Source organism: Schistocerca nitens, chromosome 6 (genome assembly GCF_023898315.1).
Source record: "Schistocerca nitens isolate TAMUIC-IGC-003100 chromosome 6, iqSchNite1.1, whole genome shotgun sequence".
Classification (NCBI taxonomy): Eukaryota; Metazoa; Arthropoda; class Insecta; order Orthoptera; family Acrididae; genus Schistocerca; species Schistocerca nitens.
Genome location: NC_064619.1, coordinates 627,325,113 through 627,352,189, shown reverse-complemented (window position 1 = coordinate 627,352,189; position 27,077 = coordinate 627,325,113). Strand labels below are relative to the sequence as shown.

The 27,077-nt window shown below is 42.9% G+C and overlaps 1 protein-coding gene across 1 annotated transcript in view; it reads left to right on the top strand.

The window, feature by feature from the left end:
• LOC126263151 (metallophosphoesterase 1) overlaps positions 1 to 27,077 on the top strand; it is a 151,951-nt gene that overhangs the window by 67,375 nt on the left and 57,499 nt on the right. Inside the window, exons 3-4 of the mRNA XM_049960183.1 lie at positions 5,982 to 6,052; positions 7,412 to 7,553. Coding sequence (XP_049816140.1) covers positions 5,982 to 6,052; positions 7,412 to 7,553 — 213 coding nt within the window. The remainder of the gene's footprint in view (positions 1 to 5,981; positions 6,053 to 7,411; positions 7,554 to 27,077) is intronic.

Genomic DNA, 27,077 nt, shown 5'->3' with positions numbered 1-27,077 from the left:
CCATACAACATCGGGATTTACGACTTGCGATCGGAGCGTTTTATACTAGTCCCGTCGAGAGTCTTCATGCTGACGCTGGTGAGTTGCCACTCACCTACCGGCGTGATATACTGCTTTGTCGGTATGCCTGTCGGCTACTGGCAATGCCTGACCACCCATCTTATCGTTCACTACGGGTTGTATGTCTCCGCCCTGCTACCCCCTGGAGTTCGCTTTCGTCGCCTCCTTCAACACCTTCATATTTCACTCCCTGCCACCTTTCGAGTGGGCGAGAGCCACACGCCACCTTGGCTCCAGGCTCAGGTTCGCGTCCACCTTGACCTCTGCTCGCTCCCGAAGGAGGTTACCCCCGATTCAGTCTACCACTCCCGTTTTGTCGAACTTCGTTCGAAGTTCATTAATACGACCTTCATTTATACAGATGGCTCTAAGACCAATGATGGGGTCGGGTGTTCTTTTATTGTCGGGGCACAAAGTTTCCAATATCGGCTCCATGGCCATTGTTCGGTCTTCACAGCTGAGCTCTTTGCCCTCTACCAGGCTGTCCTTTACATCTGCCGCCACCGACATTCTGCATATGTCATCTGCTCCGATTCCCTGAGCGCTATCCAGAGCCTCGGTGATCCGTACCCGGTTCACCCTTTCGTGCACCGGATCCAACGCTCTCTTCAGCAGCTGGTGGACGTCGGTTCTCCGGTTAGCTTTATGTGGATTCCTAGCCATGTCGGTATCCCTGGGAACGAAGCTGCAGATGCCGCGGCCAAGGCTGCGGTCCTCCAACCTCGGACAGCTTCTTGTGGTGTCCCTTCGTCAGATTGTAGCAGGGTAATTTGTCGGCGCATTGTCTCGCTGTGGCATGCCGATTGGGCTGCACTTTCAGACAACAAGCTTCGGGCCTTGAAAGCTCTACCCGTGGCTTGGACGTCCTCCTCACGCCCTTCTCGGCGGGAGGAGGTAGTTTTGGCCCGGTTGCGAATTGGCCACTGCCGGTTCAGCCATCGCCATCTGCTGACGGCTGCGCCGGCGCCGTTCTGCCCATGTGGGCAATTGCTGACGGTCCGCCACATTTTAACGTCGTGTCCGAATTTTAACACCCTACGTCTCGATATTGGCCTGCCATGTACTGTAGAAGCCATTTTAGCGGATGACCCACGAGCAGCTGCTCGCGTTCTTCATTTTATCAATTTGACAACCCTCTCAAAGGACATTTGATTATGCTGTTTTCTTTTTTAATCCTATGCCTGTCAGTATGTCTTTCATCGTGTTCTCCGTTTTGTTGCTGTTTTAAACTTGTGACTCGCGGTGCATTCCTAAAGTAGTCTGGGCGCTAATGACCGTTGACGTTGTGCGCCCTAAAACCACAAAAAAAAAAAAAAAGATGGCTACATTAGTACCTCCATCCATATCAAACCTACTAACCATCAGCAATACCTCCACTTCGATAGCTGCCACCCATTCCATACCAAGAAGTCCCTTCCATACAGCCTAGCCACCTGTGGTGATCGCATCTGCAGTGATGAGCAGTCCCTCTCAAAATATGCTGAGGGTTGCACTTAAGCCTTCACTGACCATAATTATCCTCCCAACGTTGTACAAAAACAAATCTCCCATGCCTTATCCCTCCAATCTCCCACCACCTCCCAAAGTCCCACCATTCCAGCCGCAGAGAAGCATTTGACTCATAACTCAGTACCACCCAGGACTGGAACAACTGAATTACATTCTCTCCCAGGGTTATGATTACTTCTCCTCAAGGCCTGAAATGAGAAATGTCGTGCCCACTATCCTTCCCACCCCTCCCACAGTGGTATCCTGCCATCCACCAAACCTACACAATATACTTGTCCATCCTTACACAACCCCTACTTCCAATCTCTTACCTCATGGCTCATACCCCTAGATGCAAGACCATCATTTACTCCTGTCCAGTCACTAACATTGCCTATCCCATCAAAGGCAGGGCTACCTGTGAAACCAGTCATGTAATCTACAAGCTAAGCTGCAACCACAGTGTTGCATTTTATGTAGGCATGACAACAAACAAGCTGTCTGTCCGCGTGAATGGCCACCAACAAACTGTGGCTAAGAAACAAGTGGACCACTCTGTCGTTGAACACGCTGCCAAACATGATATCCTTCATTTCAGTGACTGCTTCACAGCCTGTGCCATATGGATGCTTCCCACCAACACCAACTTTCCTGAATTGAGCAGGTGGGAACTTTCCCTGTAACACACCATACGTTCCCATAACCCTCCTGTCATTAACCTTCGTTAGTCACAGTTCTCACCCATCCAGCCCCTTCCCTCTTCCCATTCCAGAACTACACAGCTGTCATTCCACCATCATACCCAGTCTTTTTATTTATTTCCTTTTCTGCCCCCCCCCCCCAAACTCTCCCCTGCCCTCCGTCCAACCTGCAGCAATTCATTGTCTGCCAGCCCCATCATACTATCCCTCCCCCTCCCTGCCCCACCCAGTCGCCACTCCCATCATGCTCTGGTGCTGCTGCTCGCCATGTGGTTTCAGTTGCCTGAGAGAACAGCTGTGTGCGCGCGTTGATTTGTGTGTGTGTGTGTGTGTGTGTGTGTGTGTGTGTGTGTGTGTGTGTGTAGGCCTATCTGTGACTCAGCATCTCTGCTATATGATGAGTAGCAACTTTCCTTTTCATAATATTGTTACAGTGCATCCTGGATTTTCCATTGTTTGATTTTAGTTTGTTTTTCGAGTGGTACTGACATTGTAAAAACAATTTTTTTTTTTAACAGTCGCGGTCTAGTTAATCAAACAGTGGATGCTCCAGATAAAAATGTCAACAATGTAGGAAAAGACATATTACTACTTACCATAAAGAAGACACGTCAAGTTGCAGACAGGCACAATTAAAAGACACTCACTTAACTTTCGGCCACAGCCTTTTTCAGTAAAAACACGCACACTCATACGTGCGTACGCGTGCCCCCCCCCCCCCCCCCCACACACACACACACAAGGCAAACAGACCTCACGCACACACGACCGCCAACTCCAGCATCTCGGGCCAGGATGCTATAGTTAGTTAATTCTTTAGATAATTTTTGTGATTCCTTCTTGTGTCATTCCCTCCTTCCTTGTCCCCATGAATCTTCTCACTGGTTTGACAAGTCCTGACACAGTTTACTATCCTTTTCCAAGTTTTTCATCTCTGAGTATCACTTGCACCCAGCCATTCAACGGTCTCATCATTTGGTTCACCTGTGATTTGTACCTTCTGTTACCATGGAAGTTATTTCCTGATCTCTTAACATGTTTTTGAACTTTTTTCTAGTTAATTTTCTCCGTGTATTTCTTTCCTCACCAATTCTGTGGGGAAATCTTCTCATCTTGTGTTGTCAGTCACCTTAATTTCAGCATCCTTCTGTAACATGACGCCTCAAATGCTTGGATTCTCTTCATTTGTTTTTCCCCATAGTCCATGATTCACTTGCATACAGCTACTCCAGGCATTCATTTTCACAAATTGATTTCTGAAATAAGGCCTATGTTAGACACTGGTGATCTTATTTTGGTGATAAGCACTCTATTTGCCTGTGCTAGTCTGTTTCTGATATCCTTCTTCATACTTTTATGCGTTATTTTCCTTCCAAAGCACAATTTTGTTTCATTTAGTCTGTTACATGGTCACTAGTTTTGACATTAAGTTTCTATTCCTCCTTAATGCTGTTATATTTCTTTTGTATACTGACAGTCAATATTCTGTGTTTGCCAGACTCTTCATTCAATTCAATAGATCTTGTGGGTAGCAATGAGGTAAGAGAATTCTATGACTGATATTATTTCACCGGGCATCTTAATTCCACTTATAAGCTTTTCTGTCATATCTTTCACTGTTTCTTCAACATACAGGCTAAACAGAAGATTGAGAGAGAGAGAGAGAGAGAGAGAGAGAGAGAGAGAGAGAGAGAGAGAGCGCCTTACACTATTTTTAATTTGAGCACTTTTCCCTTGCTGTTCCATTCCTATTGTTCTCTTTTGGTCCTTGTGGATACTGACTATTGCTGGTCTTTCCATGTAATATTCTTCAGAGTATGTCAAATATTTTGCGCAACTTTACATCATGAAATACCTTTTCTAAGTTTACAAATGTCTGATTTTTCTAAGTATTGCTTCCATTATAAATTGTAAGGTCAGAACTGCCCCTCTGATGCCTCTATCTTTGCAGAAGCTAAAATGATTGCCATCTAACACATCTTTAATTTTGTTTTCCATAATTCTGTTTATTATTCTGGTTAGTTACTTGAATGCATGAGCTGTCAAAATAACTATAAGATAGTTCCTGCATTTACGAGCCATTTATGTGTTCTAACTTCAATAATCATTTGATTTCCAGCTCCATTAATGATTTTTAAATGCTTTTGTAATGTTATCTACCCTTCTTGCTTCTTTTTATTGAAAGTTTTCCCAAAATTCCCAGAGTCTCTCAATTCTGTTCACTTTCTCCTTCAAATTTAATGTTATGCAGTCTTAATAATGACACCTTTGTCTATAAATTCTCTGATAGTTATTTTGACTTTCCTATATGGTGTTTCAATCCTGATAACCATTTCCTTTCAAAATTCTTCACATTTTTTCAACAGCCATTTCACTTTAACTACTGTATATGTTTTATTGATTTAATTCCTAAGTGACATATTTACTGTTTTCCTTTTTTTTTTCTGAAACTGGTTTTTGTTGATCAATTGAAGTATTTTTCTTTTATCATGGCAGTTACCATTCTTACAGCTATATTTGACTGTCCAGTTTTGTAATTACCATTTTTAAAGATTAACAGATACACTTAATATTGCAGTATCTACAGTCTAAAAGAATCTCAAGTAACTGTCATCATTCCTTGGTATGTTCCTCGTAATCTTCAATATTGCCATCATTACTAAATTGTGATCTGGGTGTATATCTGCTCCTGGGTACGCTGCACATTCGAACATAACAACAAAAATAATCAATTTTTGGCAATTAATGTAACTGGCTACATAAAAAATCTACTCACCAAGTGACAGCAGAACACACACATTAAAAAAAATTATAATTAGAAAAATTTAGGGCACCAGTCGCTCCTCCTTCAGGAACAAGGGTTGAAGGGGAGGGAAGAGGCATGAAGAAAAGTGACTGGAGAGGTCTAGTAAAAAGGGGTAGATTTCAGAAAAGTGACCCAGAACTGCGGGTCAGGAAGACTTACCTTTCCCTTCAGCCCTCTTCCTTCCCCTTAACCTTTCTGCCTGAAGAAGGAGCCATTGGCTCCCGAAACTTTCGTAATTATAACCTTCCTTTATATGTGTGATGTGGTGCCACTTGGTGAGTATATTCTAAGGTGTATGAAAAGAAAATTCTCTTGAGAAAACTATAAAGTTATGAGACAGAATAGCTAGCCAGTACTTCGCTGAAGCAGAAATGTCAGAACTGCCAATATACACACATAAAAGTACATGCATTATCCTAGCTTTCATAATTGATAGTTGCTTTCACAGGGAGGAGAGGGTATGTTGCGAAAGATTAAAAAGGAAGAGCAGACCACTAAGACCCCATTTCACTACAGGTAGGTTCCTCTCCTCCTAGGATCTGAGTGACCTTCCCTCTCTTGAGGAAGGAACTAACTGTTCTGAAATACAGGATATTGTTGTTACTACTACTTTTATATGTGTCTGTCGTCAGTATTTCATATTTTGCACCTTGAAGGTAAATAGTGGCCAGCTGTTCTGTCTCATTATTAAACAGATGACTTACATCATCAATTACAACATCTGTTTTTGATGCAAAGATATTGTAAGTTTGCTGTGCTTAAGTTTTCAGCTTATTTCTCACAGAGTGTAAAAGCTTAATGAACAAAGAATCAATGTAATATGCATTTGTTTAATAAACAAATAGCATTAATTGTTTCTGTGATAGATCATATTTATGAATATCACTACGATGTTACAGATATGTAAGTAAAAATTATTGTTTCAGGGAATGGCAGATGTATCGTACATTCCAAACAGCAATGAACATTCACAAACCTGATGTTGTATTTTTTCTTGGTGAGTTTCTGTTCACTGACTAATTTGTTTTCAATTTTGTTGTTTTGACACTGTTAACATTAGAACTAAAATTCAGTTTGATGTAATCGGTAATACCCTGTGACTCAAAATGAATATGAGGCTTTAAGGCTTTGTAGCATTTACTGCATTCAATTTACAGTTATAAATAATACATCAAATGAAAGAGCAACTCGAACAGCATTTCTTAAAAGTGTTCAAAGTGAGCACCATTTGTCACATCACACGCATTGAACCGATTAGTGAGTTCTTCCCAAACATTGATCAGTGTGTTTGGAGTAATTGTCACAACTGCTACAGTTCTGTTTCTAAAGTTGGGTCGATCAGCTGGTAGTTAAGGCATATACACATGATCCTTTACAAATCCTCAAAGGCAAAAATAGGATGGACTTGACTGGGTGAATGTGGAGGCCATGCGAAACAAGCTCTCATCCAGCTCCTTGCGGTCAATGAAATTGTACCCAGTGTCATTTAACCAATCACATTCCGAATTATACTAGTGAAATAGTGAACCATCTTGTTGCTCAGATGCCCACATTATGTGTGATCACATATTACCTTATGTGGAATGTCAATTCATCACTGAAGATGACACAATCCGGAAAATTTTCTTCATTATGCAGCAACATTTCATTTGCAAAGTTGGCATGTAAACCATGGTCTGTAGGCTTTAGAGATTGTAAGAACTGCAACTTATAAGGATGTTGTTGTAAGTGTCTCCTTAAGTCTCCACACAGTTGTCACTGGAAGTGCTAGTTCATGACTAGCTTTCTGAATTGATTTCTTGGGGCTGTACATAAAAGACACACCCACCAATCAAGCATATTCTTCAGTCACTGTACTTCAGCCCATACTCCTCCCTTTGCAAAGAAAGCCCGTGTCTTCAAACTGATGATGCCATCTACAGATGTTATCATCAGTTGGATGATTACAGTGGAATGAATATGGAATGTACATTGCATTGTAACAACAGATTCAAACTGTAAAACACAAAATGATTTATGTTCAGTAAACGCCATTTTTGCTACTAACAGACATGTATACAAACAAAGCTATTTGAGGTGCTCTTTTCTTTGATTATTATTTTTAATTGTAAGTTGAATGTAATAAATGCAACAAAATCTTAAAATCCTGATACTTATGAAATACCTGGTATAATTTGTCACTGCTTTATCATAGTTATGTGAGAAGAACTAAATTTACTCCTTGTAACTTCTGTGTCACAAATATGCTGTTCTTCTCATTTTTGTATTGCAGGGCAATGTGAATTATCATTTGTTGTTACGCTGATGAAGCACCCATTCATCAGTTTATAATACAGTTTCCATGTCTTGTTCTCAGGTGATTTATTTGATGAAGGTCTCTGGTGCAGCGAGAAGGAATTTGATTATTATGTTAAGAGATTTCACGATTTGTTTTATGTACCTAAAGGGACACAAGTGTTTGTGGCTGTAGGAAATCATGATATTGGATTTCATTATGGGTAAGTGCCTTCATTTATGGCTTCTTATTCTTGTAAAACAAGTTTAACATTAAGTGAATGCCCATTTGTAGAAAACCACATAGTAGTTGTTTGAGAAAGTCTATTGGCAGTTTAGTTCTGTTTTTGCCTCTGTAATATTAGTAATGTCTTTTTTGTGTTAAATTCATTCAGATAAATTGTTAACCACTTTTTATTTTTAATCATCAACCTTTTGTCATCTAATGTACAAATGTTTAATGCCTGATCAATGAAAATCAATTTGTTTTTGAACAAAATATCTGGAAATGGCTTTGTAGACATCATCCACATTTTCATATTTTTTTGCCACTTATAAAACATTGCAGTAATTAGAATAAATGGAAATCCAGTGGCACAATATTGTGTGAGATTGGTGGATAAGATGACGTGTCTGACCCCAACTCATTATTTTTTTCCAGGTTTCATCTTGTACAGTGTGGTCTTTTCTGTCAACAGTTAAAGACTGATCCAGTTGTTCTCAGTAAATGTTTGCTTTCACCTTTTTTCGAGGTTTCAACCCATTAAAATGAGCATCTCCCATGAATACTCCCCAAAACACACAAAGCACCTTTTCAGGACTAGGAATGGACTCAAAATTGAATTTGTATAATTTTATTTTATTATTTCTTTCTTTTTACCAATGTTCTCTTCTTCCTGCATCATTGCAATTATTCAGCACCACATTTTTACCTCCTTTTGGAAACCAGTTATCTGTAATTAATTAATTTGTTCATTCATTTACTGTGTATCATCAGTCCAATTAAGGAGGAGAATTCTCATGGATGTGAAATGTGTTAATATATACACTATCCAAATACCATCAAATTGTAGAAACTTTGTGTGTTTACTGTAATAACACTTAACTATCTCCATATTGCTTAATGCTATTCATGTTCATGCCAGATAAATCCAATCCAGTAAATTACAAAGAAAGTTGTTACTTTGAAAAAAAGTATGGTTGCACTGAATACATGCTATTTATCTCCCATTTGTAGCTTAAAATCTATTTTGATTACGCTGGAATTAGTTGAAGATGTAAGATAGCTGCATCTGTAAATATTGAGCTGTATTTACAGTACACTGCAACATTTAATGCAGCCTAACAATGAACACTTGTACTTGTCATGTATCTAACAAAACTTTTCAGTCCTTAAACCATTCAAATAATTTATAGGAAGATTTGCTCATGAGGCGAACCAGTTGGAACTCAAATTCTGTTGATTTATATTGAAAGGGAGCTTGTTGAATATGTTTACACTAGAGTATATACCTATGCTCTAAACCTCATACAGGTAAAGCATACAAGAAAATTACTTTTGTGTCTTGTATTTTGGTTGTGATGATCACAGTTAATATGAAACTGATTTTTATTAGCAGCAACAAAAACCATGAAAGAGTAAATGTATTGGAAAGTGAGTGTAAGAATTCCAAAATGCTTAAAACGGCTTCTGCAAGATATACAGTTACCTACTTTACACAATATACTTACTGGTCATTTCTGCCTAGTTTAGTTATTTGCATGTTCCACGGTTCATAAGTGTAACCTCTCATTTTGATGTGGAATAAGTAAATTTTGCTATTAAAGTACACTTTCTCAGAGAAAAATATTGCAACATGCAGACCATTTGGTGATCTGCTGCTAATCAGTCTTCAGATTGAACACTAAAAGAAGGAAGGCTGACCATCTATATGATTACCTTGAATTGCTTTACCTTTTATATCTGTTTTAATGGTGATTCATTTAACAGTTCTCTCCTCTCTCTCTCTCTCTCTCTCTCTCTCTCTCTCACACACACACACACACACACACACACACACACACACATATATATATATATATATATATATATATATATATATATATATATATATATATATATATATAGGGAAACATCCCACGTGGGAAAAATATATGTAAAAACAAAGATGATGTGACTTACCGAACAAAAGCGCTGGCAGGTCGATAGACACACAAACACACACACAAAATTCAAGCTTTCGCAACAAACTGTTGCCTCATCAGGAAAGAGGGGAAGGAGAGGGAAAGGCGAAAGGATGTGGGTTTTAAGGGAGAGGGTAAGGAGTCATTCCAATCCCGGGAGCGGAAAGACTTACCTTAGGGGGAAAAAAGGACAGGTATACACTCGCACACACGCACATATCCATCCACACATATACAGACACAAGCAGGGTTTGGGCAGAGATGTCAGTCGAGGCGGAAGTGAAGAGGCAAAGATGATGTTGAATGACAGGTGAGGTATGAGTGGCGGCAACATGAAATTAGCGGAGATTGAGGCCTGGTGGGTAACGGGAAGAGAGGATATATTGAAGAGCAAGTTCCCATCTCCGGAGTTCAGATAGGTTGGTGTTGGTGGGAAGTATCCAGATAACCCGGACGGTGTAACACTGTGCCAAGATGTGCTGGCCGTGCACCAAGGCATGTTTAGCCACAGGCTGATCCTCATTACCAACAAACACTGTCTGCCTGTGTCCATTCATGCGAATGGACAGTTTGTTGCTGGTCATTCCCACATAGAATGCATCACAGTGTAGGCAGGTCAGTTGGTAAATCACGTGGGTGCTTTCACATGTGGCTCTGCCTTTGATCGTGTACACCTTCCGGGTTACAGGACTGGAGTAGGTGGTGATGGGAGGGTGCATGGGACAGGTTTTACACTGGGGGCGGTTACAAGGATAGGAGCCAGAGGGTAGGGAAGGTGGTTTGGGGATTTCATAGGGATGAACTAACAGGCTGAACTAACAGGTTACGAAGGTTATGTGGACGGCGGAAAGACACTCTTGGTGGAGTGGGGAGGATTTCGTGAAGGATGGATGTCATTTCAGGGCAGGATTTGAGGAAGTCGTATCCCTGCTGGAGAGCCACATTCAGAGTCCGGTCCAGTCCCGGAAAGTATCCTGTCACAAGTGGAGCACTTTTGTGGTTCTTCTGTGGGGGATTCTGGGTTCGAGGGGATGAGGAAATGGCTCTGGTTATTTGCTTCTGTACCAGGTCGGGAGGGTAGTTGCGAGATGCGAAAGCTGTTGTCAGGTTGTTGGTGTAATGGTTCAGGGATTCCGTACTGGAGCAGATTCGTTTGCCACGAAGACCTAGGCTGTAGGGAAGGGACCGTTTGATGTGGAATGGGTGGCAGCTGTCATAATGCAGGTAATGTTGCTTGTTGGTGGGTTTGATGTGGACGGACGTGTGAAGCTGGCCATTGGACAGGTGGAGGTCAACGTCAAGGAAAGTGGCATGGGATTTGGAGTAGGACCAGTTGAATCTGATGGAACCAAAGGAATTGAGGTTGGAGAGGAAATTCTGAAGTTCTTCTTCACTGTGAGTCCAGATCATGAAGATGTCATCAGTAAATCTGTACCAAACTTTGGGTTGGCAGGCCTGGGTAACCAAGATGGCTTCCTCTAAGCGACCCATGAATAGGTTGGCGTACGAGGGGGCCATCCTGGTACCCATGGCTGTTCCCTTTAATTGTTGGTATGTCTGGCCTTCAAAAGTGAAGAAGTTGTGGGTCAAGATGAAGCTGTCCTATCCAAAGGCCTCACCTTCAGCCCCACTCCCAGATTCAACCTAACAGCCCTCGTCAAAGATTTACTGTCCTACACCCGTACTCTCTGCTGGAAATATCACTTTGCCACGAAGAAAAATGATCCTAATCCTACTCCTAATGATCCAACTCCCCAAAACACCATCCAAATTGAACCCTGCCTGGAACAGTTCCGTCCTCCGTCGCAGCGGGACCCACCTCCTCTTCCTCAAAATCACCCTCTCCAAACCTTCCAGGAATTTCTGACTTCCAGCCTTGCATCTCAATCCTTCTTAAAAAACCTTAATCCTACTCCCAACATCACCACTGCTGAGGCCCAGGCTATCCGTGATCAGAAGGCTGACCGATCCATCGTCATTCTTCCGGCGGACAAGGGTTCCACGACCATGGTTCTTCAGACAACACCACATACAAAGTTTGCCAAGGTAACCCCATTCCCGATGTCCAGACGGAGCTTCAAGGAATCCTCAGAACCTTAGGCCCCCTGCAAAACCTTTCACCTGACTCCATCAACCACCTGACCCCACCGACACCCCGCATCCCTACCTTCTACCTTATTCCTAAAATCCACAAACCCAATCATCCCGGCCGCACCATTGTAGCTGGTTACCAAGCCCCCACAGAACGTATCTCCGCCTACGTAGATCAACACCTTCAACCCATTACATGCAGTCTCCCATCCTTCATCAAAGACACCAACCACTTTCTCGAACGCCTGGAATCCTTACCCAATCTGTTACCCCCGGAAACCATCCTTGTAACCATTGATGCCACTTCCTTATACACAAATATTCCGCACGTCCAGGGCCTCGCTGCGATGGAGCACTTCCTTTCACGCCGATCACCTGCCACCCTACCTAAAACCTCTTTCCTCATCACCTTAGCCAGCTTCATCTTGACCCACAACTTCTTCACTTTTGAAGGCCAGACATACCAACAATTAAAGGGAACAGCCATGGGTACCAGGATGGCCCCCTCGTACGCCAACCTATTCATGGGTCGCTTAGAGGAAGCCATCTTGGTTACCCAGGCCTGCCAACCCAAAGTTTGGTACAGATTTATTCATGACATCTTCATGATCTGGACTCACAGTGAAGAAGAACTTCAGAATTTCCTCTCCAACCTCAATTCCTTTGGTTCCATCAGATTCACCCGGTCCTACTCCAAATCCCATGCCACTTTCCTTGACGTTGACCTCCACCTGTCCAATGGCCAGCTTCACACGTCCGTCCACATCAAACCCACCAACAAGCAACAGTACCTGCATTATGACAGCTACCACCCATTCCACATGAAACGGTCCGTTCCCTACAGCCTAGGTCTTTGTGGCAAACGAATCTGCTCCAGTACGGAATCCCTGAACCATTACACCAACAACCTGACAACAGCTTTCGCATCTCGCAACTACCCTCCCGACCTGGTACAGAAGCAAATAACCAGAGCCACTTCCTCATCCCCTCGAACCCAGAATTCCCCACAGAAGAACCACAAAAGTGCCCCACTTGTGACAGGATACTTTCCGGGACTGGACCGGACTCTGAATGTGGCTCTCCAGCAGGGATACGACTTCCTCAAATCCTGCCCTGAAATGACATCCATCCTTCACGAAATCCTCCCCACTCCACCAAGAGTGTCTTTCCGCCGTCCACATAACCTTCGTAACCTGTTAGTTCAGCCTGTTAGTTCATCCCTATGAAATCCCCAAACCACCTTCCCTACCCTCTGGCTCCTATCCTTGTAACCGCCCCTGGTGTAAAACCTGTCCCATGCACCCTCCCACCACCACCTACTCCAGTCCTGTAACCCGGAAGGTGTACACGATCAAAGGCAGAGCCACATGTGAAAGCACCCACGTGATTTACCAACTGACCTGCCTACACTGTGATGCATTCTATGTGGGAATGACCAGCAACAAACTGTCCATTCGCATGAATGGACACAGGCAGACAGTGTTTGTTGGTAATGAGGATCAGCCTGTGGCTAAACATGCCTTGGTGCACGGCCAGCACATCTTGGCACAGTGTTACACCGTCCGGGTTATCTGGATACTTCCCACCAACACCAACCTATCCGAACTCCGGAGATGGGAACTTGCTCTTCAATATATCCTCTCTTCCCGTTACCCACCAGGCCTCAATCTCCGCTAATTTCAAGTTGCCGCCACTCATACCTCACCTGTCATTCAACATCATCTTTGCCTCTTCACTTCCGCCTCGACTGACATCTCTGCCCAAACCCTGCTTGTGTCTGTATATGTGTGGATGGATATGTGCGTGTGTGCGAGTGTATACCTGTCCTTTTTTCCCCCTAAGGTAAGTCTTTCCGCTCCCGGGATTGGAATGACTCCTTACCCTCTCCCTTAAAACCCACATCCTTTCGCCTTTCCCTCTCCTTCCCCTCTTTCCTGATGAGGCAACAGTTTGTTGTCAAAGCTTGAATTTTGTGTGTGTGTTTGTTTGTGTGTCTATCGACCTGCCAGCGCTTTCGTTCGGTAAGTCACATCATATAAAAACAAAGATGATGTGACTTACCAAATGAAAGTGCTGGCAGGTCGACAGACACACAAACATACACACAAAATTCAAGCTTTCGCAACAAACTGTTGCCTCATCAGGAAAGAGGGAAGGAGAGGGAAAGACGAAAGGATGTGGGTTTTAAGGGAGAGGGTAAGGAGTCATTCCAATCCCGGGAGCGGAAAGACTTACCTTAGGGGGAAAAAAGGACGGGTATACACTCGCGCACACACACACATATCCATCCACACATATACAGACACAAGCAGACATATTTATATATTTCTGCTTGTGTCTGTATATGTGTGGATGGATGTGTGTGTGTGTGTGTGTGTGTGTGTGTGTGTGTGTGTGTGTGTGTGTGTGTGCGAGCGTATACCCGTCCTTTTTTCCCCCTAATGTAAGTCTTTCCTCTCCCGGGATTGGAATGACTCCTTACCCTCTCCCTTAAAACCCACATCCTTTCGTCTTTCCCTCTCCTTCCCTCTTTCCTGATGAGGCAACAGTTTGTTGCGAAAGCTTGAATTTTGTGTGTATGTTTGTGTTTGTTTGTGTATCTGTCGACCTGCCAGCGCTTTCATTTGGTAAGTCACATCATCTTTGTTTTTAGATATATTTTTCCTACGTGGAATGTTTCCCTCTATTATAACTATATATAATAGAGGGAAACATTCCACGTGGGAAAAATATATCTAAAAACAAAGATGATGTGACTTACCGAACGAAAGCGCTGGTTTCCCACCTCCGGAAAGGCAACTCACTCACCCTTCACAACCTTTCCAGCAAACCTCAACCTCCTCTCATTGCACACAAACCCAGTCTCTCCCATCTGCTCAACCTCCCACTTCCAACTCCACTCCCTCCAAAACCTCAAAATTCCAATCAACACAATCTGGAACCACAACACCCTAATTCAGTAGTTAACCTTTCCTCCAAACCTCTCTCCCAATCCGAAACCTCTGTCCTATCCAAAGGCCTCACCTTCAGCCCCACTCCCAGATTCAACCAAACAGCCCTCGTCAAAGATTTACTGTCCTACACTCGTACTCTCTGCTGGAAGTATCACTTTGCCACGAAGAAAAATGATCCTAATCCTACTCCTAATGATCCAACTCCCCAAGACACTATCCAAATTGAACCCTGCCTGGAACAGTTCCGTCCTCCGTCACAGCGGGACCCACCTCCTCTTCCTCAAAATCACCCTCTCCAACCTTTTAGGAATTTCTGACTTCCAGCCTTGCCTCTCAATCCTTCTTAAAAAACCTTAATCCTACTCCCAACATCACCACTGCTGAAGCCCAGGCTATCCGTGATCTGAAGGCTGACCGGTCCATCGTCATCCTTCCGGCGGACAAGGGTTCCACGACCGTGGTACTTGATCGTCGGGAGTATGTGGCTGAGGGACTGCGTCAACTTTCAGACAACACCACATACAAAGTTTGCCAAGGTAATCCCATTCCTGATGTCCAGGCAGAGCTTCAAGGAATCCTCAGAACCTTAGGCCCCCTACAAAACCTTTCACCTGACTCCATCAACCTCCTGACCCCACCGACACCCCGCACCCCTACCTTCTACCTTATTCCTAAAATTCACAAACCCAATCATCCCGGCCGCCCCATTGTAGCTGGTTACCAAGCCCCCACAGAACGTATCTCCGCCTACGTAGATCAACACCTTCAACCCATTACATGCAGTCTCCCATCCTTCATCATAGACACCAACAACTTCCTCGAACGCCTGGAATCCTTACCCAATCCGTTACCCCCAGAAACCATCCTTGTAACCATTGATGCCACTTCCTTGTACACAAATATCCCGCACGTCCAGGGCCTCGCTGCGATGGAGCACTTCCTTTCACGCCGATCACCTTCCACCCTACCTAAATCCTCTTTCCTCATTACCTTAGCCAGCTTCATCCTGACCCACAACTTCTTCACTTTTGAAGGCCAGACATACCAACAATTAAAGGGAACAGCCATGGGTACCAGGATGGCCCCCTCATACGCCAACCTATTCATGGGTCGCTTAGAGGAAGCCTTCTTGGTTACCCAAGCCTGCCAACCCAAAGTTTGGTACAGATTTATTGATGACATCTTCATGATCTGGACTCACAGTGAAGAAGAACTCCAGAGTTTCCTCTCCGACCTCAACTCCTTTGGTTCCATCAGATTCACCTGGTCCTACTCCAAATCCCATGCCACTTTCCTTGATGTTGACCTCCACCTGTCCAATGGCCAGCTTCACACGTCCGTCCACATCAAACCCACCAACAAGCAGCAGTACCTCCATTACGACAGCTGCCACCCATTCCACATCAAACGGTCCTTCCCTACAGCCTAGGTCTTCGTGGCAAACGAATCTGCTCCAGTCCGGAATCCCTGAAGCATTACACCAACAACCTGACAACAGCTTTCGCATCCCGCAACTACCCTCCCGACCTGGTACAGAAGCAAATAACCAGAGCCACTTCCTCATCCTCTCAAACCCAGAACCTCCCACAGAAGAACCACAAAAGTGCCCCACTTGTGACAGGATACTTTCCGGGACTGGACCGGACTCTGAATGTGGCTCTCCAGCAGGGATACGACTTCCTCAAATCCTGCCCTGAAATGAGATCCATCCTTCATGAAATCCTCCCCACTCCACCAAGAGTGTCTTTCCGCCGTCCACCTAACCTTCGTAACCTCTTAGTTCTTCCCTATGAAATCCCCAAACCACCTTTCCTACCCTCTGGCTCCTACCCTTGTAACCGCCCCCGGTGTAAAACCTGTCCCATGCACCCTCCCACCACCACCTACTCCAGTCCTGTAACCCGGAAGGTGTACACGATCAAAGGCAGAGCCACGTGTGAAAGCACCCACGTGATCTACCAACTGACCTGCCTACACTGTGATGCATTCTATGTGGGAATGACCAGCAACAAACTGTCCATTCGCATGAATGGACACAGGCAGACAGTGTTTGTTGGTAATGGGGATCACCCTGTGGCTAAACATGCCTTGGTGCACGGCCAGCACATCTTGGCGCATTGTTACACCGTCCGGGTTATCTGGATACTTCCCACTAACACCAAACTATCCGAACTCCGGAGATGGGAACTTGCTTTTCAATATATCCTCTCTTCCCGTTACCCACCAGGCCTCAATCTCCGCTAATTTCAAGTTGCCACCACTCATACCTCACCTGTCATTCAACAACATCTTTGCCTCTGCACTTCTGCCTCGACTGACATCTCTGCCAAAACTCTTTGTCTTTAAATATGTCTGCTTGTGTCTGTATATTTGTGTTTGTTTGTGTGTCTATCGACCTGTCAGCGCTTTCGTTCGGTAAGGGAAACATTCCACGTGGGAAAAATATATCTAAAACAAAGATGATGTGACTTACCAAACGAAAATGCTGGCAGGTCGATACAAACACAAACATACACACGAAATTCTAGCTTTCGCAACCATATATATAAAAAACAATGTTGATGTGACTTACCAATCGAAAGCGCTGGCAGGTCGATAGACACACAAACAAAGACAGTATGCAGCCGAACATAACATGCTCAATTTCAATGGCTGCTTCACAACCTGGGTCATCTGGATCCTCCCTTCCACCACCAGGTTCAGTGAACTGTCCAGATGTGTGTTATCCTTCCGACAAATTCTCCACTCCCAAAATTATCCCGGCCTCAACCCACAGTAGCCTACTTTCCCCCACCCTCCACCCAACAGTTTCCACTTCCTCTGTCCTATCACCTTGTCCCATTTCAAATCACATCACCCTCATAGTGCTCCGTTCTTCGCGAGTGCACCCATCGATCTTTTCTGCTTTCCAGCTCCTTTCCTCCTCTGCTCCACATTCCCCTTCCCCTTCCCTCTCCCCACACTCACCCGATGCTGCACCTAGCAGCCTTGTCCCGCCACTATCGAGTCCCTGGACACTCTGCCAGAGAGCACTCCTCTGCCCCATACCATACCCTGCTATCTCTCCCCATTCTCCATCCCTTTCCCACCACACTCCAGAGTGTCACTTTATTTCAATGCGGCAGTGCATTGTGGCTGGGGCAGTCAGATATAGCAGTCAGGTGTGCATGAAGTTTGCTTGCGTGTCTGAATGTGTGTGCTTTTTCTTTTCTGAAGAAGGCTTTGATCGAAGGCCAAATGTGTAACAGTATTTCCATTGTGCCTGTCTGCAACTAAATGTGTCATCTTCATGGTGAGTCACTATTATCCTTTTCCAAATATTGCTGATATTCCAACATGGACTTTCCATCATTATATTATTACATTTTCAGATCTACTTCTGTGTAGTAGTAGGAGTTGTCCAGCAGATATGATGACAGTTTTCTCATTATCTGTTACACTGATGAGTCAGAACATTATGACCACTGCACACCATGTGACTCAATGGTGCCTGGTGGCAATGTAGGTACATGACACAGTAGGGAAAGAATATAAGTGGGGCAAAGACAGACAAGTAATCATTCTGCAAGTGAGGAAAACCACTGACATCAGCAGCTTTGGCAGATTGTTATGGTCCAGTGCCTTGGAATTGGCACCTCAGAAATGATTAAGCTGGTTGGCTCATGGTGTGTTACTGTTGTGAGCATTTGTGGTAAACAGTTGAATGATGGTGAAACCACAAGTAGGTGACAAGGTGATGGACTTCGACAGCCAATTGTAGAAAAACGTTCTGAAAAACAGGATAGGCCGCAGTCTGTTACAGATGTAATTGCAGAGTATAATGCTGGTGCAGATATTTGGAGCACACTGCTGAACACATGTTGTTGAACAGACCACATTGCAGCAGACAACCCAAGCATGTTACCATTTTGACCCACTAATGTCAATGACAATTGACTGCATTTTCCTGATTAAGGGTCCATAGGTCTTTGTTCCCATTTTTGGGAAACTGCTTAAAATTAATCATCAGATTATATAGAATATTGTGCCAAGGTTTTGTTTATTGTCTCAATGCTAGAAGTCAGGGTAGTGTTTTCTTTATGCATTTGTACCAGTACTACTTATTTAGTTTAATGTAGCAAGTGCTTATGTGCAGGTCAGTTTACTTGGAGCATCAGCAGTTGGTTTAGTACTAAACTGCCTAACATAAAGAGGTTCATATATATCATTCCGACTTTGGAAACAGAAATATGGTAATGGAGTATTGGAAAACCTCAGACTTTAAACTATAACATTTAATCTGTTGAAGCCAGAAAAAGAAAAGGACATGTGGGATTTATTTAAGTACATGGATGGTGAAAGCAGTTCGGGATTACACAATATGCTTGAAGATAGTCACCAGCAACCAGACATTATCTAGAAATTAGACATCCATGCATGGCAGGAAGAAGAAGAGAAAAAGAAAGAAAGGTCTTTCAGTAACTATAACTATGCCAGAGAAACTATCCATCATAATGTGTGGAACAAATGACAGAGAAGTGGTATTTTATTTGCATATGTGTATTTTGTTATCAATTTATTTTCTGTTATTTTATTTTTGTTGCTTCCTGATAGTTCCCTGTTCATAGGTGTTATTACAAATGATATTACTGTAACAACAAAAATAACAAATTGTTGACAATACGAGGTGCATTCAAGTTCTAAGGCCTCCGATTTTTTTCTAATTAACTACTCACCCGAAATTGATGAAACTGGTGTTACTTCTCGACGTAATCGCCCTGCAGACGTACACATTTTTCACAACACTGACGCCATGATTCCACGGCAGCGGCGAAGGCTTCTTGAGGAGTCTGTTTTGACCACTAGAAAATCGCTGAGGCAATAGCAGCACGGCTGGTGAATGTGCGGCCACGGAGAGTGTCTTTCATTGTTGGAAAAAGCCAAAAGTCACTAGGAGCCAAGTCAGGTGAGTAGGGAGCATGAGGAATCACTTCAAAGTTGTTATCACGAAGAAACTGTTGCGTAACGTTAGCTCGATGTGCGGGTGCATTGTCTTGGTGAAACAGCACACGCGCAGCCCTTCCCGGACGTTTTTGTTGCAGTGCAGAAAGGAATTTGTTCTTCAAAACATTTTCGTAGGATACACCTATTACCATAGTGCCCTTTGGAATGCAATGAGTAAGGATTACGCCCTCGCTGTCCCAGAACATGGACACTATCATTTTGTCAGCACTAGCGGTTACCCAAAATTTTTTTGGTCGCGGTGAATCTGTGTGCTTCCATTGAGCTGACTGGCGCTTTGTTTCTGGATTGAAAAATGGCATCCACGTCTCATCCATTGTCACAACCAACGAAAAGAAAGTCCCATTCATGCTGTCGTTGCGCGTCAACATTGCTTGGCAACATGCCACACGGGCAGCCATGTGGTCGTCCGTCAGCATTCGTGGCACCCACCTGGATGACACTTTTCGCATTTTCAGTTCGTCATGCAGGATTGTGTGCACAGAACCCACAGAAATGCCAACTCGGGAGGCGATCTGTTCAACAGTCATTCGGCAATCCCCCAAAACAATTCTCTCCACTTTTTCGATCATGTCGTCAGACCGGCTTTTGCGAGCACGAGGTTGTTTCGGTTTGTTGTCACACGATGTTCTGCCTTCATTAAACTGTCGCACCCACGAACGCACTTATGACACATCCGTAACTCCATCACCACATGTCTCCTTCAACTGTCGATGAATTTCAATTGGTTTCACACCACGCAAATTCATAAAACGAATGATTGCATGCTGTTAAAGTAAGGAAAAGTCGCCATTTTAAGTATTTAAAACAGTTCTCATTCTCGCCGCTGGCGGTAAAATTCCATCTGCCGTACGGTGCTGCCATCTCTGGGACGTATTAACAATGAACACGGCCTCATTTTAAAACAATGTGCATGTTTCTATTTCTTTCCAGTCCGGAGAAAAAAAATCGGAGGCCTTAGAACTTGAATGCACCTCGTATAATTGGCTAAATAAAAAATCTACTCACCAAGCAGCAGCAGGAGAGCACAGGTGTAAAAAAAGGTTTTCAGCGTAGGAATCACACAGCCAACTGGTTGCAAATAACTGTTTGGTGCATTGACCTAGGTTTCGACACCTCTAAGGGCATCATCATCAGAAAGAAATTTTAAGAAACCATAAAGTTACATAGCGAGAAAGCAATGGAGAAAGTTTCAAGCAGATATGCAGCTTCACTGTATGATTAAATGATGATGGCGTCCTCTTCGGTAAAATATTCCAGAGGTAAAATAGTCCCCCATTTGGATCTCTGGGCGGGGACTACTCAAGAGGATGTTGTTATCAGGAGAAAGAAAACTGGTGTTCTACGGATCGGAGCGTGGAATATCAGATCCCTTAATCGGGCAGGTAGATTAGAAAATTTAAAAAGGGAAATGGATAGGTTAAAGTTAGATATAGTGGGAATTAGCGAAGTTCGGTGGCAGGAGCAACAAGAGTTTTGGTCAGGTGAATACAGGGTTATAAACACAAAATCAAATAGGGGTAATGCAGGAGTAGGTTTAATAATGAATAAAAAAATAGGAGTGCGGGTAAGCTACTACAAAGATCATAGTGAACGCATTATTGTGGCTAAGATAGACACGAAGCCCACGCCTACTACAGTAGTACAAGTTTATATGCCAACTAGCTCTGCAGATGACAAAGAGATTGATTAAATGTATGATGACATAAAAGAAATTATTCAGGTAGTGAAGGGAGACAAAAATTTAATAGTCATGGGTGACTGGAATTCAGGAGTAGGAAAAGGGAGAGAAGGAAACATAGAAGGTGAATATGGATTGGGGATAAGAAATGAAAGAGGAAGCCGTCTGGTAGAATTTTGCACGGAGCATAACATAATCATAGCTAACACTTGGATTAAGAATCATAAAAGAAGGTTGTATACATGGAAGAACCCTGGAGATACTAAAAGGTATCAGATAGATAATATAATGGTGAGACAGAGATTTAGGAACCAGGTTATAAATTGTAAGACATTTCCAGGGGCATATGTGGACTCTGACAACAATCTATTGGTTATGAACTGTAGATTAAAACTGAAGAAACTGCAAAAAGGTGGGAATTTAAGGAGATGGGACCTGGATAAACTGACTAAACCAGAGGTTGTACAGAGTTTCAGGGAGAGCATAAGGGAACAATTGACAGGAATGGGGGAAAGAAATACTGTAGAAGAAGAATGGGTAGCTTTGAGGGATGAAATAGTGAAGGCAGCAGACGATGAAGTAGGTAAAAAGACGAGGGCTAGTAGAAACCCTTGGGTAACAGAAGAAATATTGAATTTAATTTATGAAAGGAGAAAATATAAAAATGCAGTAAATGAAGCAGGCAAAAAGGAATACAAATGTCTCAAAAATGAGATTGACAGGAAGTGCAAAATGGCTAAGCAGGGATGGCTAGAGGACAAATGTAAGGATGTAGAGGCTTATCTCACTAGGGGTAAGATAGATACTGCCTACAGGAAAATTAGGGAGACCTTTGGAGAAAAGAGAACCACTTGTATGAATATCAAGAGCTCAGATGGAAACCCAGTTCTAAGCAAAGAAGGGAAAGCAAAAAGGTGGATGGAGTATATAGAGGGTCTATACAAGGGCGATGTACTCGAGGACAATATTATGGAAACGGAAGGGATGTAGATGAAGATGAAATGGAAGATACGATACTGTGTGAAGAGTTTGACAGAGCACTGAAAGACCTGAGTCGAAACAAGGCCCCAAGAGTAGACAACATTCCATTAGAACTACTGATGGCCTTGGGAGAGCCAGTCCTGGCAAAACTCTACCATCTGGTGAGCAAGATGTACAAGACAGGCGAAATACCCTCAGACTTCAAGAAGAATATAATAATTCCAATCCCAAAGAAAGCAGGCGTTGACAGATGTGAAAATTACCGAACTATCAGTTTAATAAGTCACAGCTGCAAAATACTAATGCGAATTATTTACAGACGAATGGAAAAACTGGTAGAAGCCGTCCTCGGGGAAGATCAGTTTGGATTCTGTAGAAATGTCGGAACACGAGAGGCAATACTGACCTTATGACTTTTCTTAGAAGAAAGATTAAGGAAAGGCAAACCTAAGTTTCTAGCATTTGTAGACTTAGAGAAAGCTTTTGACAATGTTGATTGGAATACTCTCTTTCAAATTCTGAAGGTGGCAGGGGTAAAATACAGGGGCTATTTACAGTTTCTACAGAAAGCAAATGGCAGTTATAAGAGTCGAGGGATATGAAAGGGAAGCAGTCGTTGGGAAGGGAGTGAGACAGGGTTGTAGAATATCCCCGATGTTATTCAATCTGTATATTGAGCAGGCAATAAAGGAAACAAAAGAAAAGTTCAGAGTAGGTATTTAAATCCATGGAGAAGAAATAAAAACTTTAAGGTTCACCGATGACATTGTAATTCTGTCAGAGACAGCAAAGGACTTGGAAGAGCAGTTGAACGGAATGGACAGTGTCTTGAAAGGAGGGTATAAGATGAACATCAACAAAAGCAAAACGAGGATAATGGAATGTAGTCCAATTAAGTCGGGTGATGCTGAGGGAATTAGATTAGGAAATGAGGCACTTAAAGTAGTAAAGGAGTTTTGCTATTTGGGGAGCAAAATAGCTGATGATGGTCGAAGTAGAGAGGATATAAAATGTAGACTGGCAATGGCAAGGAAAGCGTTTCTGAAGAAGAAAAATTTGTTAACATCGAGTATAGATTTAAATGTCAGGAAGTCGTTTCTGAAAGTATTTGTATGGAGTGTAGCCATGTATGGAAGTGGAACATGGATGATAAATAGTTTGGACAAGAAGAGAATAGAAGCTTTCGAAATGTGGTGCTACAGAAGAATGCTGAAGATTAGACGGGTAGATCACATAACTAATGAGGAGGTACTGAATAGAATTGGGGAGAAGAGGAGCTTGTGGCACAACTTGACTGGAAGAAGGGATCAGTTGGTAGGACATGTTCTGAGGCATCAAGGGATCACTAATTTAGTGCTGGAGGCAGCATGGATGGTAAAAATCGTAGAGGGAGACCAAGAGATGAATACACTAAGCAGATTCAGAAGGATATAGGTTGCAGTAGGTACTGGGAGATGAAGAAGCTTTTACAGGATGGAGTATCATGGAGAGCTGCATCAAACCAGTCTCATGACTGAAGATCACAACAACAACAACAACAACAACAACATGCTCAAGTCAAAAATTAAAATTAAACACGTTCAATCCTTTGGCACATATGCTGTACTAGGAACAACAACGGACTGATGTTTTATTGTGGTGAAGTTAGCCTTAGAGGTGTCGCAACCTTGATCAATGTATCAAACAGTTGTTTGCAACTAGTGTGATTCCTATGCTGAAACCTATATATGGTTGCTGAGAGACAGGCATGTTTAAAACTGTAAAAAAAAGGTTTTACTTCTGCAAGCTTTTGGAGCCAGTGGCCCCTTCTTGTGGCAGAAGAGTTGAAGGAGAAGGAAGAAGGGTGAAAGGAAAGGAACCTCGCCAGTTCCTTTCCCTTCACCCCTCTTCCATCTCCTTCAACCCTTCTGCTCGAAGAAGGAGCCTCTGGCTCTGAAAGCAAGCATAAGTAAAATCTGTTTTTGTATGTGTGTTCTCCTGCTGCCACTTGGTGGGCAGTTACATTAAATAATATTACTGTGGTGTTTTAATGTGTTATGAGGGTTAAAATAGCATTTGATGATCTTCGGACAATGATTTATGGGAAAGGGTCTATAAATGTTTGTCAGAAATATTATTTTTAACATTAGGAACATAGGGTAAAATATCTAGTATTATGGAAAGATTTACTTAATAGTGGTATCAACCTATTAAAATATACTTGTATATTAGAATCAGGTTTTTATTCCAACATATTAAATGTAAGTATGTTAACTGTCCTGTCTTAAATACCGTTTTGCCATATGAGACATACATCCAGAAAATGTCTCAATTGCTGTGGGCACAGTATCATTGAGATTGGACAGTGGACCAATGGAAACGTGTCACCTGGTCAGATGAATCATGTTTCTAATTACATTGAGTTAATGGCCATTTCCGGATACACTGTCATGTAGGCTAATGGCTGCATGAAAGATCACTGTGTCATGTGAATTTCAGACCTCCATGCTCAATGTCTTCCCCAACAGTGATGCGGGATCTTCTAGCAGGATAACTGTTTGTGTCCTAAGGCCAGGCTTGTGCTACAGTTGAGGTACATAATAATTAACTCTTATTGATGTCTTCGTCACCGGATTCACCTGTTCTGAGGCAGATGAACACGTCTATGATGCTATAGAGTGCTTCATGCCCACAAACCACCAGTCCATAATATGGGAACTGCATGACCTGTGTGTTGAGGTATATTGCCACATACCTCTGAAAACGTACCAAGGACTTGTCGAATTGACTCCATCCAGAATTGTTGCTGTATTGCATTCCAGAGGTGGACCAGCATCCTGTAAAGCAAGAGGTTATAATGTTTTGCCTTGTCAGTGTGAGTGCTTTACTTCACTGGATAGTTGGTCAAAGATTTTTATGGCTAAATACCTCTCTCATTTATGTGTCATACTAAAGCTGCGTGAAGAATTGCATAAGTAATTTGTTTTTCTTGTGTAGTATTTATTAGTATTGTTATTGTTTTTAAACTATGTTCAGTTCTTGACAACCAATTTTCTAAGGGGTTAACCACACTCTAAGGCTCTTGTCCATATGCCTAACTATTTAAAGATAATATAATGTAAATAGACAGATAAAAAATCTACTCACCAAGTGGCAGCAAGGGAACACACATACAGAAGAGTTTAACTTCTCCAAGCATTTGGAGCCAGTGGCTCCTTCTTCTGGTAGAAGAGTTGAAGGTGAAGGAAGAGGGGTGAAGGAAAAGGACTGGAAAGGTTTAGGGAAAGGCGTACAGTTCAGAAAAGTCACCAAGAACCCCGGGTCAGCAGAGACTTTTCTGAACTGTACCCCTTTCCGTAAACCTCTCCAGTCCTTTTCCTTCACCCCTCTTCCTTCTTCTTCAACTCTTCTATCAGAAGAAGGAGCCACTGGTTCTGAAAGCTTTTAGAACTTAAAACCTTTTGTGTGTTTGTTCCCCTGACACCGGTTGGTGAGTAAATTTTTAATCTATCCATTTACATAATATATCTAAAAACAAAGATGATGTGACTTACCAAATGAAAGTGCTGGCAGGTTGACAGACACACAAACAAACACAAACATACACACAGGCTTCAAGCTTTCGCAACAAACTGTTGCCTCATCAGAAAAGCGGGAAGGAGAGGGAAAGACGAAAGGATGTGGGTTTTAAGGGAGAGGGTAAGGAGTCATTCCAATCCCGGGAGCGGAAAGACTTACCTTAGGGGGGAAAAAAGGACAGGTATACACTCGCGCGCGCACTCACACACATCCATCTGCACATATACAGATACAAGCAGACATTTGTAAAGGAGGATGACAACCTAGTGTCCGGAATGGGAACCGTTAAGTTTTCTGAGAAAGTGCAATTTAAAACCAGGGTGTGGAAAACATGGTAGAATATCTTTTGTATACCAAATTGTGAGAATTTATGGTAAACTGATTCCAAATATGGAGCTTCACTGATGAAACTCCAGTGATGTGCAGTAGCTAAGATCACAAATCACGTGACACTGTGAGGGTTGTGCTGCTGAGAGCATGACTGTGAGATGTTGATGTGTTAAAGAAGGAGCAAAGACTGAGTCTCATAATGGTTAACAGTACATGGCTGCTGGAAGGCATGGGGGCAAAGGTCTACTCACAGTGAAAGTTGTTACTGACAGGAGCTTTGCTGGCCGCTGTTGTTTGGTGAGTGCAGCACGTCATCTGCTGCCATCAGTGGAGACAAAAAAAGATGGTCACCACAATATTACTGGGTAAACTTATTGAAAATTAGATCAAATTTAACAAAACATCCTCCTGTTTTCTCACACATTGACAAGCATCCCACTATCATAATGTTTTTAGGTATTTTTCTCTTTGATCTCATTTTGTCTTGAAATCAGTTTTAGTTTGATTTTGTCTTTTGCTATAGGCCCTACTCCCTCAGGTTTCACCTTTTCCCATACTTCAACCATTTTGTTCTCTTTGTCATTTTTTCCTTCTCTCCTGTTTTTACCCATTTGTTTATTCTTCATTGTGGATCCTTGCTCCTTCCATCTGCATAGGTATAGAAAAGTTTCCCTATCTGTAGCCAGGACCTAGTCCCATATACGATTCCTGCATTGTTGCCCTGTTCATGGAATCGCCCCCAAAAGGCCTGTCTATCAGATTATGCATCTTTGGCTAAATCTCCCCGTCACAGTGACCTCTATCTGTTCAAATTATGTCAGTCCACAGCACTCGCCAACCTAGTCTTGCAAAACCATATATATCAAATGCTCCTCTCTGTCTGTAAAATTCTCCTGCTCAGAAATCCCAAATTCCTGGATCCCACCTTCCAGATTGAAAGTCTTGTCCTCCATGAACCTGAGCAGCAT